Here is a 12429-nt window from a genome sequence, read left to right on the forward strand (position 1 = left end):
AATGTGTGAAAAAAATCAAGAAAACTCTACAGGACTTAGTGTGCTTACAAACTTCTAAGAATCAGTCACTGTAAAAGATCAGAGGGGAGGACATTAAAATTTTTAAATGATTTCTCCAGGAGAAAGAATTATAGATGAGAATCATTTCCTTCTATATGCTTTTCTAAATTCTCCAAATTTTCTGCAATAAACATGCATAATGATTTCAGACCCCATAGCTGATATCCCCTGACTGCAGGGAAATGGGCTGTGGAGGTCATCCTGAGATATTTGTGGGGCTTGTGGCTATAGTCAGGATGTTTCCAAGGCTTCTGCCAGAAGATGACCCACATTTCAAGCCAGCACGCTCAGGGGCCCAACCTGAGCTGCCAGTCTGCACAGCCTTGGCTCCCAATGATAATGGGCCAATCAGGAGGGGTGGCCTGGATTTTGAGGGGGTGCTTGCAAGAGGCATGAACTCTGACAGTTACCCGTTGCCCGATGCTCCCGCCTACCAGTTTCGGGGTCGCATTGGTGTTCACAGGGGTCCAGGAGCCGCCGGGCACAGAGGTCCATGGCCCAGGGTCCACTGGAGTTCTGCTGAGAGAAGAGAACCACTTGGGCAGGGTTCAGCCAGTCACTGGCATCCAACTGGCTCCCCTCCAGCAAGATGAAGCGGCTCCCTGCAGGGGGAGAGAGAGGAGATGTGCTTGTGTGTGCACATAACACCACCACCCACCCCTCGACACACATACACATGCATCATGGAAGACAGAATAAGGGATGCTCTGCAGATTAGCCCCAACCCAAGGTCATTACCTCTACTAATCCTGGCCCACAGTGAGTCACAGAGCAAGGAGTCAGCAGACAGATGCTCGTCCACCTCTTGGACCTTCTGCCACATCATCCCTTGCTGACTCGCCCCATCCCATCTCTACTAGGGTGGTCCCAAGGGATAGAGGGACAGAGCAGCTCTGTGATGGCTGTGGCATGGCTCCATCAGACCCAGCCACAGGCGCTGGCACTCATCCAAGGAACAGGGACCTGCTGCCTGTCTTCAGTTGCCATGAAATAGCAGGCTCTCTAACACCCTGGACAGTCCCCACCTGTTTTCAGCCTTAACAGCAACTGAGAGAACAGACATTAACAAGTCAATTAGGTGCTCTGGGCTTTACTAATTCAGGGACTCTCCAAACCTATATTATTCCTTCATTATATTGGGGTTCCCCTGGGTGAAAGTAAATTATTGCTTCAGCTTGCTAGGCTCATAGCAAGTTACTGCAATTAGGAATTTCTCACCAGGCATACCAATTGGAAACATGACTGATACTTCAACACTTGACTATTTCACTTAGCTTTTCCCCATTCAAAGGCTAAGAGAATCTTGGTGGCTATGTATCTATAGTCAGTAAGCTCTGTATTTATCCACCAAGTGAAGTGAAGTTGCTCAGTTGTGTCTGACTTTTTGATCCCATGGACTGTAGCCTACCAGGTTCCTCTGTCCATAGGATTTTCAGGTGAGAGTACTGGAGTGGGTTGTCATTTTCTTCTCCAGGGTATCTTCCCAACCCAGGGATTGAACCCAGGTCTCCTGCATTGTAGGCAGATGCTTTACCGTCTGAGACAGGTGCTTATTGAAAAGCAAACAGAAATGGGCACAGAGAGGAGACAGTGATCTGCTCATTTTTTTTTTTTTAACCTGTTTTCTGATTCCATCAGAAATGGACATGAACTTGGGCAAACTCCAGGAGATGGTGACGGACAGGGAGGCCTGGCGTGCTGCAGTCCATGAGGTCACAAAGAGTCGGACACAACTGGGCGACTGAACAACACAACAATCTGATTTCATTGGTGGACAATCTAATTTTGTCCTCTGTCTTTCTTATCTGGGTATATTTTTTTTCTCACTAATAGTAATAGGTCACAGTGGACCCTGGCTTGTCTGTATCTTTCCTGCCCACCCTGAAGCCTTCCTCTCTGGGTGGGGGCAGAGGAATGGCATCCTCAGAGGTGGGCTTACCATCAGCGATGAGGTGCTCGGGGACGTGCAGGGTGATTCTGACCACGAGGGGGCAGCTGACATGGGAGGAGCACACAAGGCCGATCACGCAGCTGGTGATGCTGATCAATGTCAAGGTCGTCTTGTTCACAGGACTTCGGGGAGAGCCCACTGAAAACAAGACAAGAGCAAAGCATTTGGTGTTAAGAATCTTGGCAGTAAAGGGCCTTTTGCTGCCCAACCTGGCAAATAGGGGAGGGAGCATGCAAACACAGCCCAGGTGGGAGATGTGTCTAGTCCATGAGCTTCAGGGAACACCATGGCATTGCCTGGAGTCAGAGGGGACTGGGCCATAGGTGGTCGTCAGTGTGAACAGCGGTCAGTTGCAAGCAAGTTCCTGTGCATGCCTCCTGAGCCAGGTTCACAAGGGAAATCATAAAGGAGGGCACTGCCGCCCTCTACTCAGCTGGCTGGTGGGGCTCTAACCTCTTGCTCAAGGGTGGTGGGAAGGCTTTCACCCAGCGCTGGAAGTCCCTGCACTTTCCATGGTTTTCCACAGAGGGTGCTCTCACAAACCAGCTCCTCCACTCCTGGAGCTCAAACCACCTCCCACCCCTAGGCAGGCGTCCTAGGGCCTGGAAGGAGGAAAGCAAGGAAAGCTGGCTCTTGTCACACCTGAAGGCTCTCCCTAGTCCTGCAGTCCTTGAGGTATGGTTATAAACAGAAGCTTAGAGATAAAATAAGAAAGCTGAGGGATAAGAAACATGTCCAGGTAGGTAGGGACAAGGCTCAGAAGGGAGGTTTTGGGGGTGTGTTTTCTGTTTGGGAGTTAACAAGAGGGACCTTTCATAGATGTGGGAACTTAAGAAAGCAAGGCAAGCTGCCAATAAAATGTGTGGATCCTATGGAATTATAGTCTGTGTAAGTATTTATTACTGATAGCAATAAAAGGCATCTATTTTGACAGGCAATGTGCTCAGTGTTTTTACATACATGACGTTAAACATTTGCTTCCTGACGACACGTCTATGAGTCTGAACAGAAACTGCCCACTTTACAGATAAGGGAAATAAGGCTCAAAGCGACCATCCTAACAGTGACAGTTAACACTCATGCAGTGTGATTATGTGTCAGGCACCAGTGCCCAGGGTCTTCCATAGTTCACATCATTAACAGTGATGCAGCCTAATGAGGCAGCGCCCACAGAAATACTGCACAGAGAGGCCACAGGGCAAGTCTAGAGTCAAGCAGCTACTCAGGAGGGGAGCCAGAACCAGCACACAGGTCCAGCAAGGCTACGACCCCCAGACAATTCACTATTCACTCGCTGGCCCAGTGAGGTCTTTGGAACCACTGTTCTCAGGAACACAGGGAAAGATTTGGTCTCTGGATGCACACATCTTTGATGGGAGCAGGTTCCCTGAGTGGGTGTGTTGGCAAAAGCCGGGAAGGAGAGACTCCAGAATCACAGGTGGCCTCTGGAACCCCTGTCCCTTGTTATCTGGAGATATTCTATTCATGTGAGTATCCTTCAACGTGGAGCCTGTTTCCCACACGTACACACTCTACCTCCAGCCCACACCAGGTCCGAGCAGCAGATAGATATGCTACCAGAATGGCCCTCAGGCACTCAAATGCAATACCCAGAACTGGGCTTTCCACTTTCCCTCCAGTCCTGCTCTCCTGCCCACTTCCACTGCCCAATGAATGGCACTGCCGTCTCCTTGGTTTCCAAGTTCAAAAACCCCACCATGTCTAACTTTTCCTTCTCTCATAAGCCATGCCCTCCCTGACACCAGTGTCATGAGATCTTTTTCATTCTGTGTCTGAAATTTCTCTTACTCCACCCTCTGCCTCCCTACCTGTGTCCATCATCTCACCCTCAGACTATGGCCATAGCCTTCCACCCAGTCTCCCTGGTCAACACCCCACCCCTCCCCTACTCTCATCTAGCCTCCACACTGCCCTGGAGGGATGGTTCATGAAGCTGAGCAGACCAGGGAGTTGGCTCTTTAAAAACCTTCCATGATTCCAACCAATGTGTCAGGTCCAAGTCCTTCAGCCGAGGCAGTGGACTTTCTCCTGATCTTCCAGCCTTGTCTCTGAAGCAAACCACAGGCTTGCCCCGGAAGCTTGATTCTAGTAAACCATTCACTGCGCTCTGACTAGACAATTATAGTTTATGTCCCTGTGACTCTGCACATATTATTCCCTCCTCCACAGAATGCCATTTTGTCACCTTGTCAGCCTATTCTTCAGGTCTCAGCTCAAACAATATCTCCCTGTAAACACTTCCCTGAAGCCTTCAAGAAGAGATTCTCACCCATTCCTTGCTCTCCCTCCAGCCCTCCTGCACCCTGCTGTTCCAGCCCTCCTCACACACTGCTGTCACTGTTCACAGGAGCTTGCCACTGCTCTCCTGTGACAGCAACGACTCGCTACCCAGCCTCTTGTCTCTCTGGTCCTTCTGCAGCATCAACCCATCACCCAGCATCTCTACCTGACTTCACAATTTCCAGGGGTTCCCTTTGACCTACAGTGGTGGTGGCTGTTTAGTTGCTAAGTCGTGTCTGACTCTTACCACCCCATGGACAGTAGCCTGCCAGGCTCCTCTGTCCATGGTATTCTCCAGGCAAGAATACTGGAGGGGATTGCCATCTCCTTCTCCAGAGTATCTCCCCAACCCAGAAATCGAACTCAGGTCTCCTGAATTGTAGGCAGATTCTTTACCAACTGAGCTACAAGGCTTAAATGCATTTGACCTACGGAACCAAGTGCAAACCCAGTAAATGGTTTGCATGGTCCTCTGGCAGCAAGCCTGTTACCCACCCACATCCCTCATCTCCTGGTGTGCCTGTTTATGCCATACTGAACTCCTTTTCCTTGCTTGAAAATGCCATGTTCTTTGGCGCTTTCAAGGCTTTGTATTGCTCTTTTCCTCTACTGAAATGCCCTTCCCCTAGATTTTTCTCTTTCAAGAAATTCTATACATTGTATACAAACCAAGGCTAATTATTTTCTCCTTTTTTTGTCTCCTTTTGCTGCCAGGTAGAATTAACTGTTCTCTCTTCTGAGTACTCATTTTACTTTATTTATATTATTAAATTAAGCCTTATCACTGTGCCATGTTTTCATGTTTCTACTACCGATCACAAAGCCTGACCCATGGCGTGTGGGTTATAAAATTTCCTGCTGGCCTGATTGATGTATCCAGTTCAATTCAACAAACACTGGCAAGCATCTATTACAGGCAAAATCCCTCACTAGGCACTTTGGAAAAATAAATTAGACATGCCCATCCATAAGAAGCTTACAGTCTAGTTAATCGCAACAAACAGTTGATTCACTAGGAGAGCTTGGTATTTTAAAAGGAATAGTTTTATGCTGCAAAGAAACTCATTCTAATTCATTACTATAGATTTTCCTAGGCAGGGTTTTATTAAAGCAGAAACCTACCCTGCTTTGCTGTGGCCTAGGATTGATGAGTCTAGGTCAACTCTCTGCTGTATAGAAATATGTAATGAGGGTCAAAGGTCTATATTCTCACCTCAGGGATACTGGGACATCAGAGATTAGGTGGCCCAGAGCCCCACTGATCTCTTGAGGAAAGTGGTGGGAAGAACTTTTGTACTGATAGCAGCAGAGCCTGCAGAAACCGGAAGTAAGGAATTCACAGAGCTTCTTTCAATCTCTGGGAAGAATTTCTCAGTATGTCACGAACTTGAGTGGAGGTGGGAGAGAGCCAAAAGATAGGTGTCTACTAAGGGGCATCGGTTGATTACTGGTTGGGGGAAAGGTTACTGACTATAACACAAGGTGAGGTCAAATACCCTCCAATACATCTCGAGGACCCCCTGTCTAAAATTACTTAAGATGAAATGCTGTAGAAACCCCAAGTTTCCACTGTAAAGAGTTTTAACAGCAACACAGTAGAGATCTCATAATGCCTTGTCAGTCACCGTAAGAGTACATTTTAATATAACTTAGCCCTGTGCATGAGGTATTGCTCACCCATTTAACATGGAAACGGAGGCTCAGAGAAGTTGTTGTCCTTATCTAATATCACACAGCAAGTAAATGGTGAAGCTGATTGGTGCCTGAACACAGACCTCCCTCAGCAATGATGACGGTGAGACCTCAAGGTCAAAGGCAGTGGCAGCCACAGCTGCGACAGCCACACCTGAAACCACTGAACATCAGGGTGGGGAGGCGTGGGCTGCGGCTGCATGGTGGACAACTCTATCAATGCTGAGGAGAATGAACGAACCAAGCCAGGTCCTGCCAGGAGAAGGGAGGGGACTTGGACAGTGGAGGTCCTGTGATTCTGCTGGGTGGATGATTAAAGGCCAAAAACCATTCCACATGTTTTTTCAGGCCACATGGTTCCTCAACTATCCCACCCCCTAAGGCCTGTCTGTCTCACTCAATCTCAGGATGGCTGGGTAAGCATGGGTACATATGTTGTCTATTTTTCACATAACACACTTTATCAACTTTATTTCCTGTGTCTAAACAGCAAACTATGACTCCTGAGGCTTCCAGAAGGAATTGAGAGTCTTCTGACCAAGAAACAGCCTTTCAAACAACCTGGAAACCTGTTTGAGAGTGCCATTATCTGGGAGAGATGATTCTCTGAAGTCTTCCACGCTGGCTCTTCCTTCCTCCTTAGAAGGAGATGCCAATCTTCCTGCAGAAACTGGCTTTAGTCGCCAGAGCCCCCACCTAGACCCAGCACCTCTGCAGCTCCTCGCCTCCTCTCTCCACTGCCCCTCTCTCCCCACTTTCCCCTCCAGCCTTCCTACCTCTACTGCGCCTTCGGCTCCGTGAGGGGTCGGTGTAAAAGGTCAGTTGGGGGTCATTTTCTGCCTCCGTGCTAGAATCCCCTTCAGGGTTCAGGAAGGCGGAACCAGCTGTAGTCAAAAGACAAGAGCAAAGAAACAGTGTCTTCAGTTTTGTCTTCATGACACCAAATCACTGGGCAAGCTCAAGGGAAAAACGAGAGCAGGGTGACTGACAGTCTGGGAGGATTAGCCACAGAGACCAGAGCTTCCGGATACACAGATGTATTGGAGAAGTGGATCTTTATGTGACGGCCATCACTGGAGCCCTATCTCCACCCAGCCCATCCTCCTACCGAGGAGGGCCACCTGCCAGAGAAGGACGGTGTGGATGGCAGGTGGACAAGGGGAAAAGGGAAAGTGTCTTCATTACACGTCATGATTCTGGTGGATAGAGATTGGAATCATGTCTTAAGGGGCACATGTCTGTATGTCTTAATATCTATATTTTTTCTGGTTCTAGGTTTAATATATATTCAATGTGGAAAAGAGAGAAAAAAGTCAAAAGATCCCAAAACGCATAAAAGGAACAACCTTGATGTCCTCTAAATCGGAGAAAGACTCTGTGAACATTTGATGAATGCACCCTGTCTTTTTTCTGATACAGAAGCAGATAAAGGTTTTTTTAAAATTCTTAAAAATGGCATCCTGCTGTACCTTCTATTTTATAACATCATTTTCCCCCATTGAATAGATGGTGGGCTACTTTCCATATTAACAGATATAGATCTACAGTATCATCTTAAGTCACTGGACGGGAGACAGATGTACAGGTAGTTAAGCAATTCTCCACTGATGGACACTTAAGCTATTTCCAATTTTTCGCTCTTTTAAACAATGTTGTGATGAACAGTCTTTTACACACATCTTTGCACACTTGTCCAGTTATTTACTAAGGATAAATTCTCACCAGTGAAATTACTTGGTCAAAAGAATTGTATGTATTTACATTTTTGGTAAGTAGCACTCAGCAGGCCTGCAGAAATACTGCTCAGGGACTTCCCTAGCGGTCCAGTAGTTAAGACTCCACCTTGAAGTGCTGGGGAGTGTGGGTTTGGTCCCTGGTTAGGGAGTGGGGCCCCACAAACCATGGGGAGACTAGGTCTGTGTGCCATCAGTGAGGATCCCTCATGTTGCATCTGGGACCTGACACAGCCAAATAAATAAAATTGTAGTTGGAAAGAAAATAAAATAAAGGCAGGAGAGCTGGAAGACATAAAAAAAAAAAAAAAAAAGAAATATTGCTCAAATACAGTCATCCTAGCCATGCTTGAGAGGGGGTCAAGGATATTAGTGGCCCTGCCTCCCCTGATATTAAGGAAGCCACCTTTAAGACCTCATATAAGACATGGATACCTCTTGCTTTGTTGTTGATCCTCTTTCTCTGGCTACTCGAGGTGTGAGAGAGCAGAGTGGCCTGCTGGTGGTTGGAGTCCACGGGGCTGGTGGCGATGATATTATCTTTATACTTGTTCATCAGTGACAGCTTGGCATTGTCACTTCCTGAATAAGGAAAGGTCAAGGCAGAAACTTGAAGAGAAAAAGTGGAAAGAAAGTGAGAGCAAGGAAATCTGCATGAACCAGGTAGATAGGGTTTCATAGAAATTGAAATGGGAAAGCTTTAAAGTGAGAGACTGGAAGAGATTAAAATACTTCTCTTTGATTTCTAGGGGATGACAGAGTTATAAAAGAAGGTGTGAAGAAAGGAAATCCAATTCAACCACTTCTGTATTGCCAGGGTCACCATGTGTGGCCGTTTGGTGAGAGAGAGACTGCAGATTTCTTTCCTTTGGTAAGAACAAGGTTTGACAAAAATTTGAATTTCAGTGCATTCAGACAGAACTTGCCCCCTCTCTGTCATCCCAGTCTGGACCATTCCCTATCGTCTGACAGCTGGCTCTCTCACATGTTCGTGCTATCTGCTGTTCCCCAAGCCTCTAGTCATATGGCTACTCGGTGGGCTTAGCACTATGGCAGGTGCTATGAAAAATAAGAGGTATTAAAGATATGTCCCCCTACTCTCCAGGAATTTCTGACTTTAAATCTTATTAAGTGATTCCTAGTCTTAGGGAATCTTCTCTAGATAAGCAGAATGGAAACCTCCATGATGCAATTTCACTCTTTTCAAGCCCCACTGAAAAGTCCATACACTGTAAGCAAGATTCATTTCAAAAAATGTCTTCTCCAAAGATAATTGGGCAGTTCCTTGAAGGATCATTGCCTTGGGATTTTATCAACAGATAGTTGTTATTTATAGAAGTATGAGAGAGAGAGGCTATAAATGAAAAGTACAGTCTTTTCCTCTCTGCATTTTATCGACCTTGGTCTTGCTCAGCCACATTAGGTCCAAGACTCTTCTATACTCAGCGTTTCACAGATATACAAAGTGTCTAAGGTCAAACGGTTTGCTTGCATTCCTCAATTTTCTTTGAAGAAGTACATCTCTTGTAAAGACCACAGAGGTTATAGGCAAGGCAGAACAACTTTCCCAGGCCAAAGTCTCAGGAGTCATAGAAAAGAACAGATACCTCTGTCCCCTCCATGTCAATGGAAAATTAAATTGCCCACACAAACATACGACCTGCAAAAATGTCATACACATCTTTCTTGCTATCTCTTATTTCCCTGAGGACTGCTCATTGCATATGAAAAAGCTTCTAACCCACTCTTCTGTTGGATATTAAAGTACCTCTGCTTCCCAACCTAGATGTCCATCAACAGATGAGTGGATAAAGAAGATGTGGTACATATGAACAAAGGAATATTACTCAGCCATAAAAAGAACAAATTTGAGTCAGTTCTAGTGAGGTGAATGAACCTAGAACACAGAGTGAAGTAAGTCAGAAAGAGAAAAGCAAACATCATATATTAATGCACATAAATGGAATCTAGGAAACTGGTACTGATGAGCCTATTTGCAGGACGTAATGGAGACACAGATACAGAGAACAAACTTGTGGACACAGCAGGGGAAGGAGAGAGTGGGATGAATGGAGAAAGTAGCATTGTCATATATATACTACCATGTGTGAAACAGATAGCTGGTGAGAAGTTGTTCTATAACACAGGGAGAGCCTGGTGCTCTTTAACTACCTGGAGGGATGGGCTGGGGGCAGGGGAGGGAGGCTCAAGAGGGAGGCAATAAATGTGTAATTATGGCTGATTCGCCTTGTTACATGGAAGAAACCAATACAACATTGTAAAGCAATTCTCTTTCGATTAAAAAATAAATTTGAAAAATTTTTTTCAAAGTATCTCTGTTTTCAGTGCCAAGTGGAAATGGAGAGGAATCCAATTTATCCTTGTACTGATTTTCTATATTAGAAGACAGCTCCCATCATAGCAAGAGAAAGCTTATTCTTCTTGCCCACTTGGGAAAGGGCCCTGGCTCATCTCAATATGTACGTATGACAATCAACCATGAAATTAGAGAACAGCTGTTCCCTAGCGCCCCCTAAAGCCACGAGATGAGAACGGAGTCACCCACCTGGCGTGAGGTCCATCCCTGCCTTCTCGTTACAGCCCTGCAGGGAGTCAAGGGTGCGGGTGACCTGGCTGGCAAAGTCCTCCCCTCCGTTCATGCACTCCCGCTGCAGGTGGTGGCGCAGGTCGGTGATGTCGTACTCGTAGCCGTCCAGGATAGGCGTCTCCCGGATGCTCAGGGTGCCGCTAGAGTTGTGGCCCTGCACACGGGCGTTGCGCAGACTCTCCCGCCCGTGCCCGCCAATGAGCACGGAAGGAATGTAGTGAATCTCGTTGGCCGCCTCGGCGCTGGCACTCTTCTGGGGTTGGGGGACCCGGCGGCGCTTGCACCAGCGCCGGCGAGTGTACAGGATCATCACCAGGCATAAGATAGACAGCAGCAGTGCGATCATGCCACCCTGGGAAGGAGGACAGCAAATGGACAGTGAAAACAGGTGAGCTCCTCCCACCAAGAGGCGTCGACCCCTCCCATTGTCACCATCCATCACTCACCCATTTATTTATTCATTCATTCACTGAGGTGCAGTAAGTACTTAGAGCAAGCTTCACTCAGCAGCACAGGGACAAGTCTGCTGTGATCAGCGTTCAAGGTGAAAGAAAAATGGAACTGGGGTAATCACACATCATTTCAAGTGATCCACAGTTGCTTCTGGCTTAGCAAACAATTTAAAGAAGAAAGAAGTCTTTGTGATTGTGTGTATGTGTCTGTGTGTGTGATTTCAGCTGCTGAAATAAGGGAGAAGGTTTGTTAAGGTAGATCTGCTGCATGTAAAGCTGGTTTCAGGACAGTTTTTTGGCAGTGGAATGGCAACTAGTTTCTTCCTCTTTCACATCTTAAAATCAATCACGTACAGATTCTAACTCTGGCTCCACCAACAGTCAACAAGTCCTATAAATCTGAAACCTCAGATTCCCATCTGTATAGTGGAGAAGGTACCATTTACCCTCGCAGGGTGGGTTAAGGAATGTTACGGAACTATGCAGAGTATCTAATGGAGTGTACCACAGGGCATCAAGGATGTCAGCCCAACCTTAAATGTCTCCCAAGTGCCCAGTCAGGAGAAAACCAGCGACCTAACCAAAGAGAAGTTTACATCCATCAGAAACTCACAACCAAGTGTGCAGAGAAATCTCATCATTCGAACGTGACTTTGGGGGTTACTGCTGCTTTAGGAGACAGCTTTCTCCCACTCCACAGTCTTGAGTGACGTTTCATCCTTGCTCTCGCTCAAGAGAAGGGACTCCACCTTCTCTGTCAGATGGGCAGAGGAGTTTCCTTCTGAACTTTCTGGTGCCCCAAGGCCATCCTCTGAGGCCATCACTTAAAAACCTGAACACCACTCAGTTTTCTGTCAGAGATGAGGATGTAGTTTTTGGTGAGACTGAACATCTCTTGCCTTGACATGCACCCGGGGCAGGATTTGGAGGGAAGCTTGCAGGCACATCACTGCACAGCACTCAGTGGGCATAAATCTTCCCGTGCACAATCTGTATTCACTCCCTTTATTTTGGTCAATATCCCTCCGAACCTATTTCATTTGGTGGGAGTGTGCCAAATGGTTCTGCTCTCAACCTTGGGCTTCAATCACTGCCACCCCATCATATAGGCTAGAGATGAAAACCCTCTATTAATTCCCAGGGACCCACCCACACAAGGCTGGGTCAAGATGATTCCCTTGAATGTATTAGAGGGGGCCTTTTCCAGTCTCATAATAATTATGTCTTGGATTTATAAAGTTCCTCTCCCTGTAAATATTCCCATTTATCCTCCCTCTCCCCCCACCATTACTGTGAGCAAAGGAGCATGTGTACACATGCATACACACACATACACAATGTTGTTGCTTTCACACAGGCAGCTCAGAGAGCTGACAAGAAGCAACCATCAGCTCCCAAATGACAGGTCATGTCAGGTGGGTTTTGGGGGACCATACACTGGCCTCCAGGTTTTCACATTTTTATTTTATCTGCATAACCCTTTCTCCTGGTGCAATCTCTCAAGCAAACACAGAGAAAGCAGGAATATGAAGCTGCTCAGGTTACAGTGGGCTTCCCTTATAGCTCAGTCTGTAAAGAATCCACCTGCAATGAAGGAGACCCTGGTTCAATTCCTGGGGCGGGAAGATCCAG

General features: G+C 46.8%; 1 protein-coding gene and 1 non-coding gene across 3 annotated transcripts in view; both read right to left on the minus strand.

Annotated features, from left to right (window-relative positions):
* ASTN1 (astrotactin 1) overlaps positions 1-12429 on the minus strand; it is a 356522-nt gene that overhangs the window by 186624 nt on the left and 157469 nt on the right. The window contains exons 3-7 of one of the 2 annotated variants that reach the window (XM_024976862.2): positions 10304-10697; positions 8173-8319; positions 6781-6888; positions 2000-2149; positions 495-662 (exon numbers count right to left, since the gene is read on the minus strand). In XM_024976862.2, coding sequence (XP_024832630.1) covers positions 495-662; positions 2000-2149; positions 6781-6888; positions 8173-8319; positions 10304-10697 — 967 coding nt within the window. The remainder of the gene's footprint in view (positions 1-494; positions 663-1999; positions 2150-6780; positions 6889-8172; positions 8320-10303; positions 10698-12429) is intronic. The other variant, XM_024976863.2, reaches the window with a different exon arrangement.
* MIR488 (microRNA mir-488) lies at positions 6516-6611 on the minus strand. The gene has a single exon (NR_031156.1). It is a non-coding gene; the product is annotated as a microRNA mir-488 (primary transcript).

The sequence above is a fragment of the Bos taurus genome, chromosome 16 (genome assembly GCF_002263795.3).
Source record: "Bos taurus isolate L1 Dominette 01449 registration number 42190680 breed Hereford chromosome 16, ARS-UCD2.0, whole genome shotgun sequence".
Lineage (NCBI taxonomy): Eukaryota > Metazoa > Chordata > Mammalia > Artiodactyla > Bovidae > Bos > Bos taurus.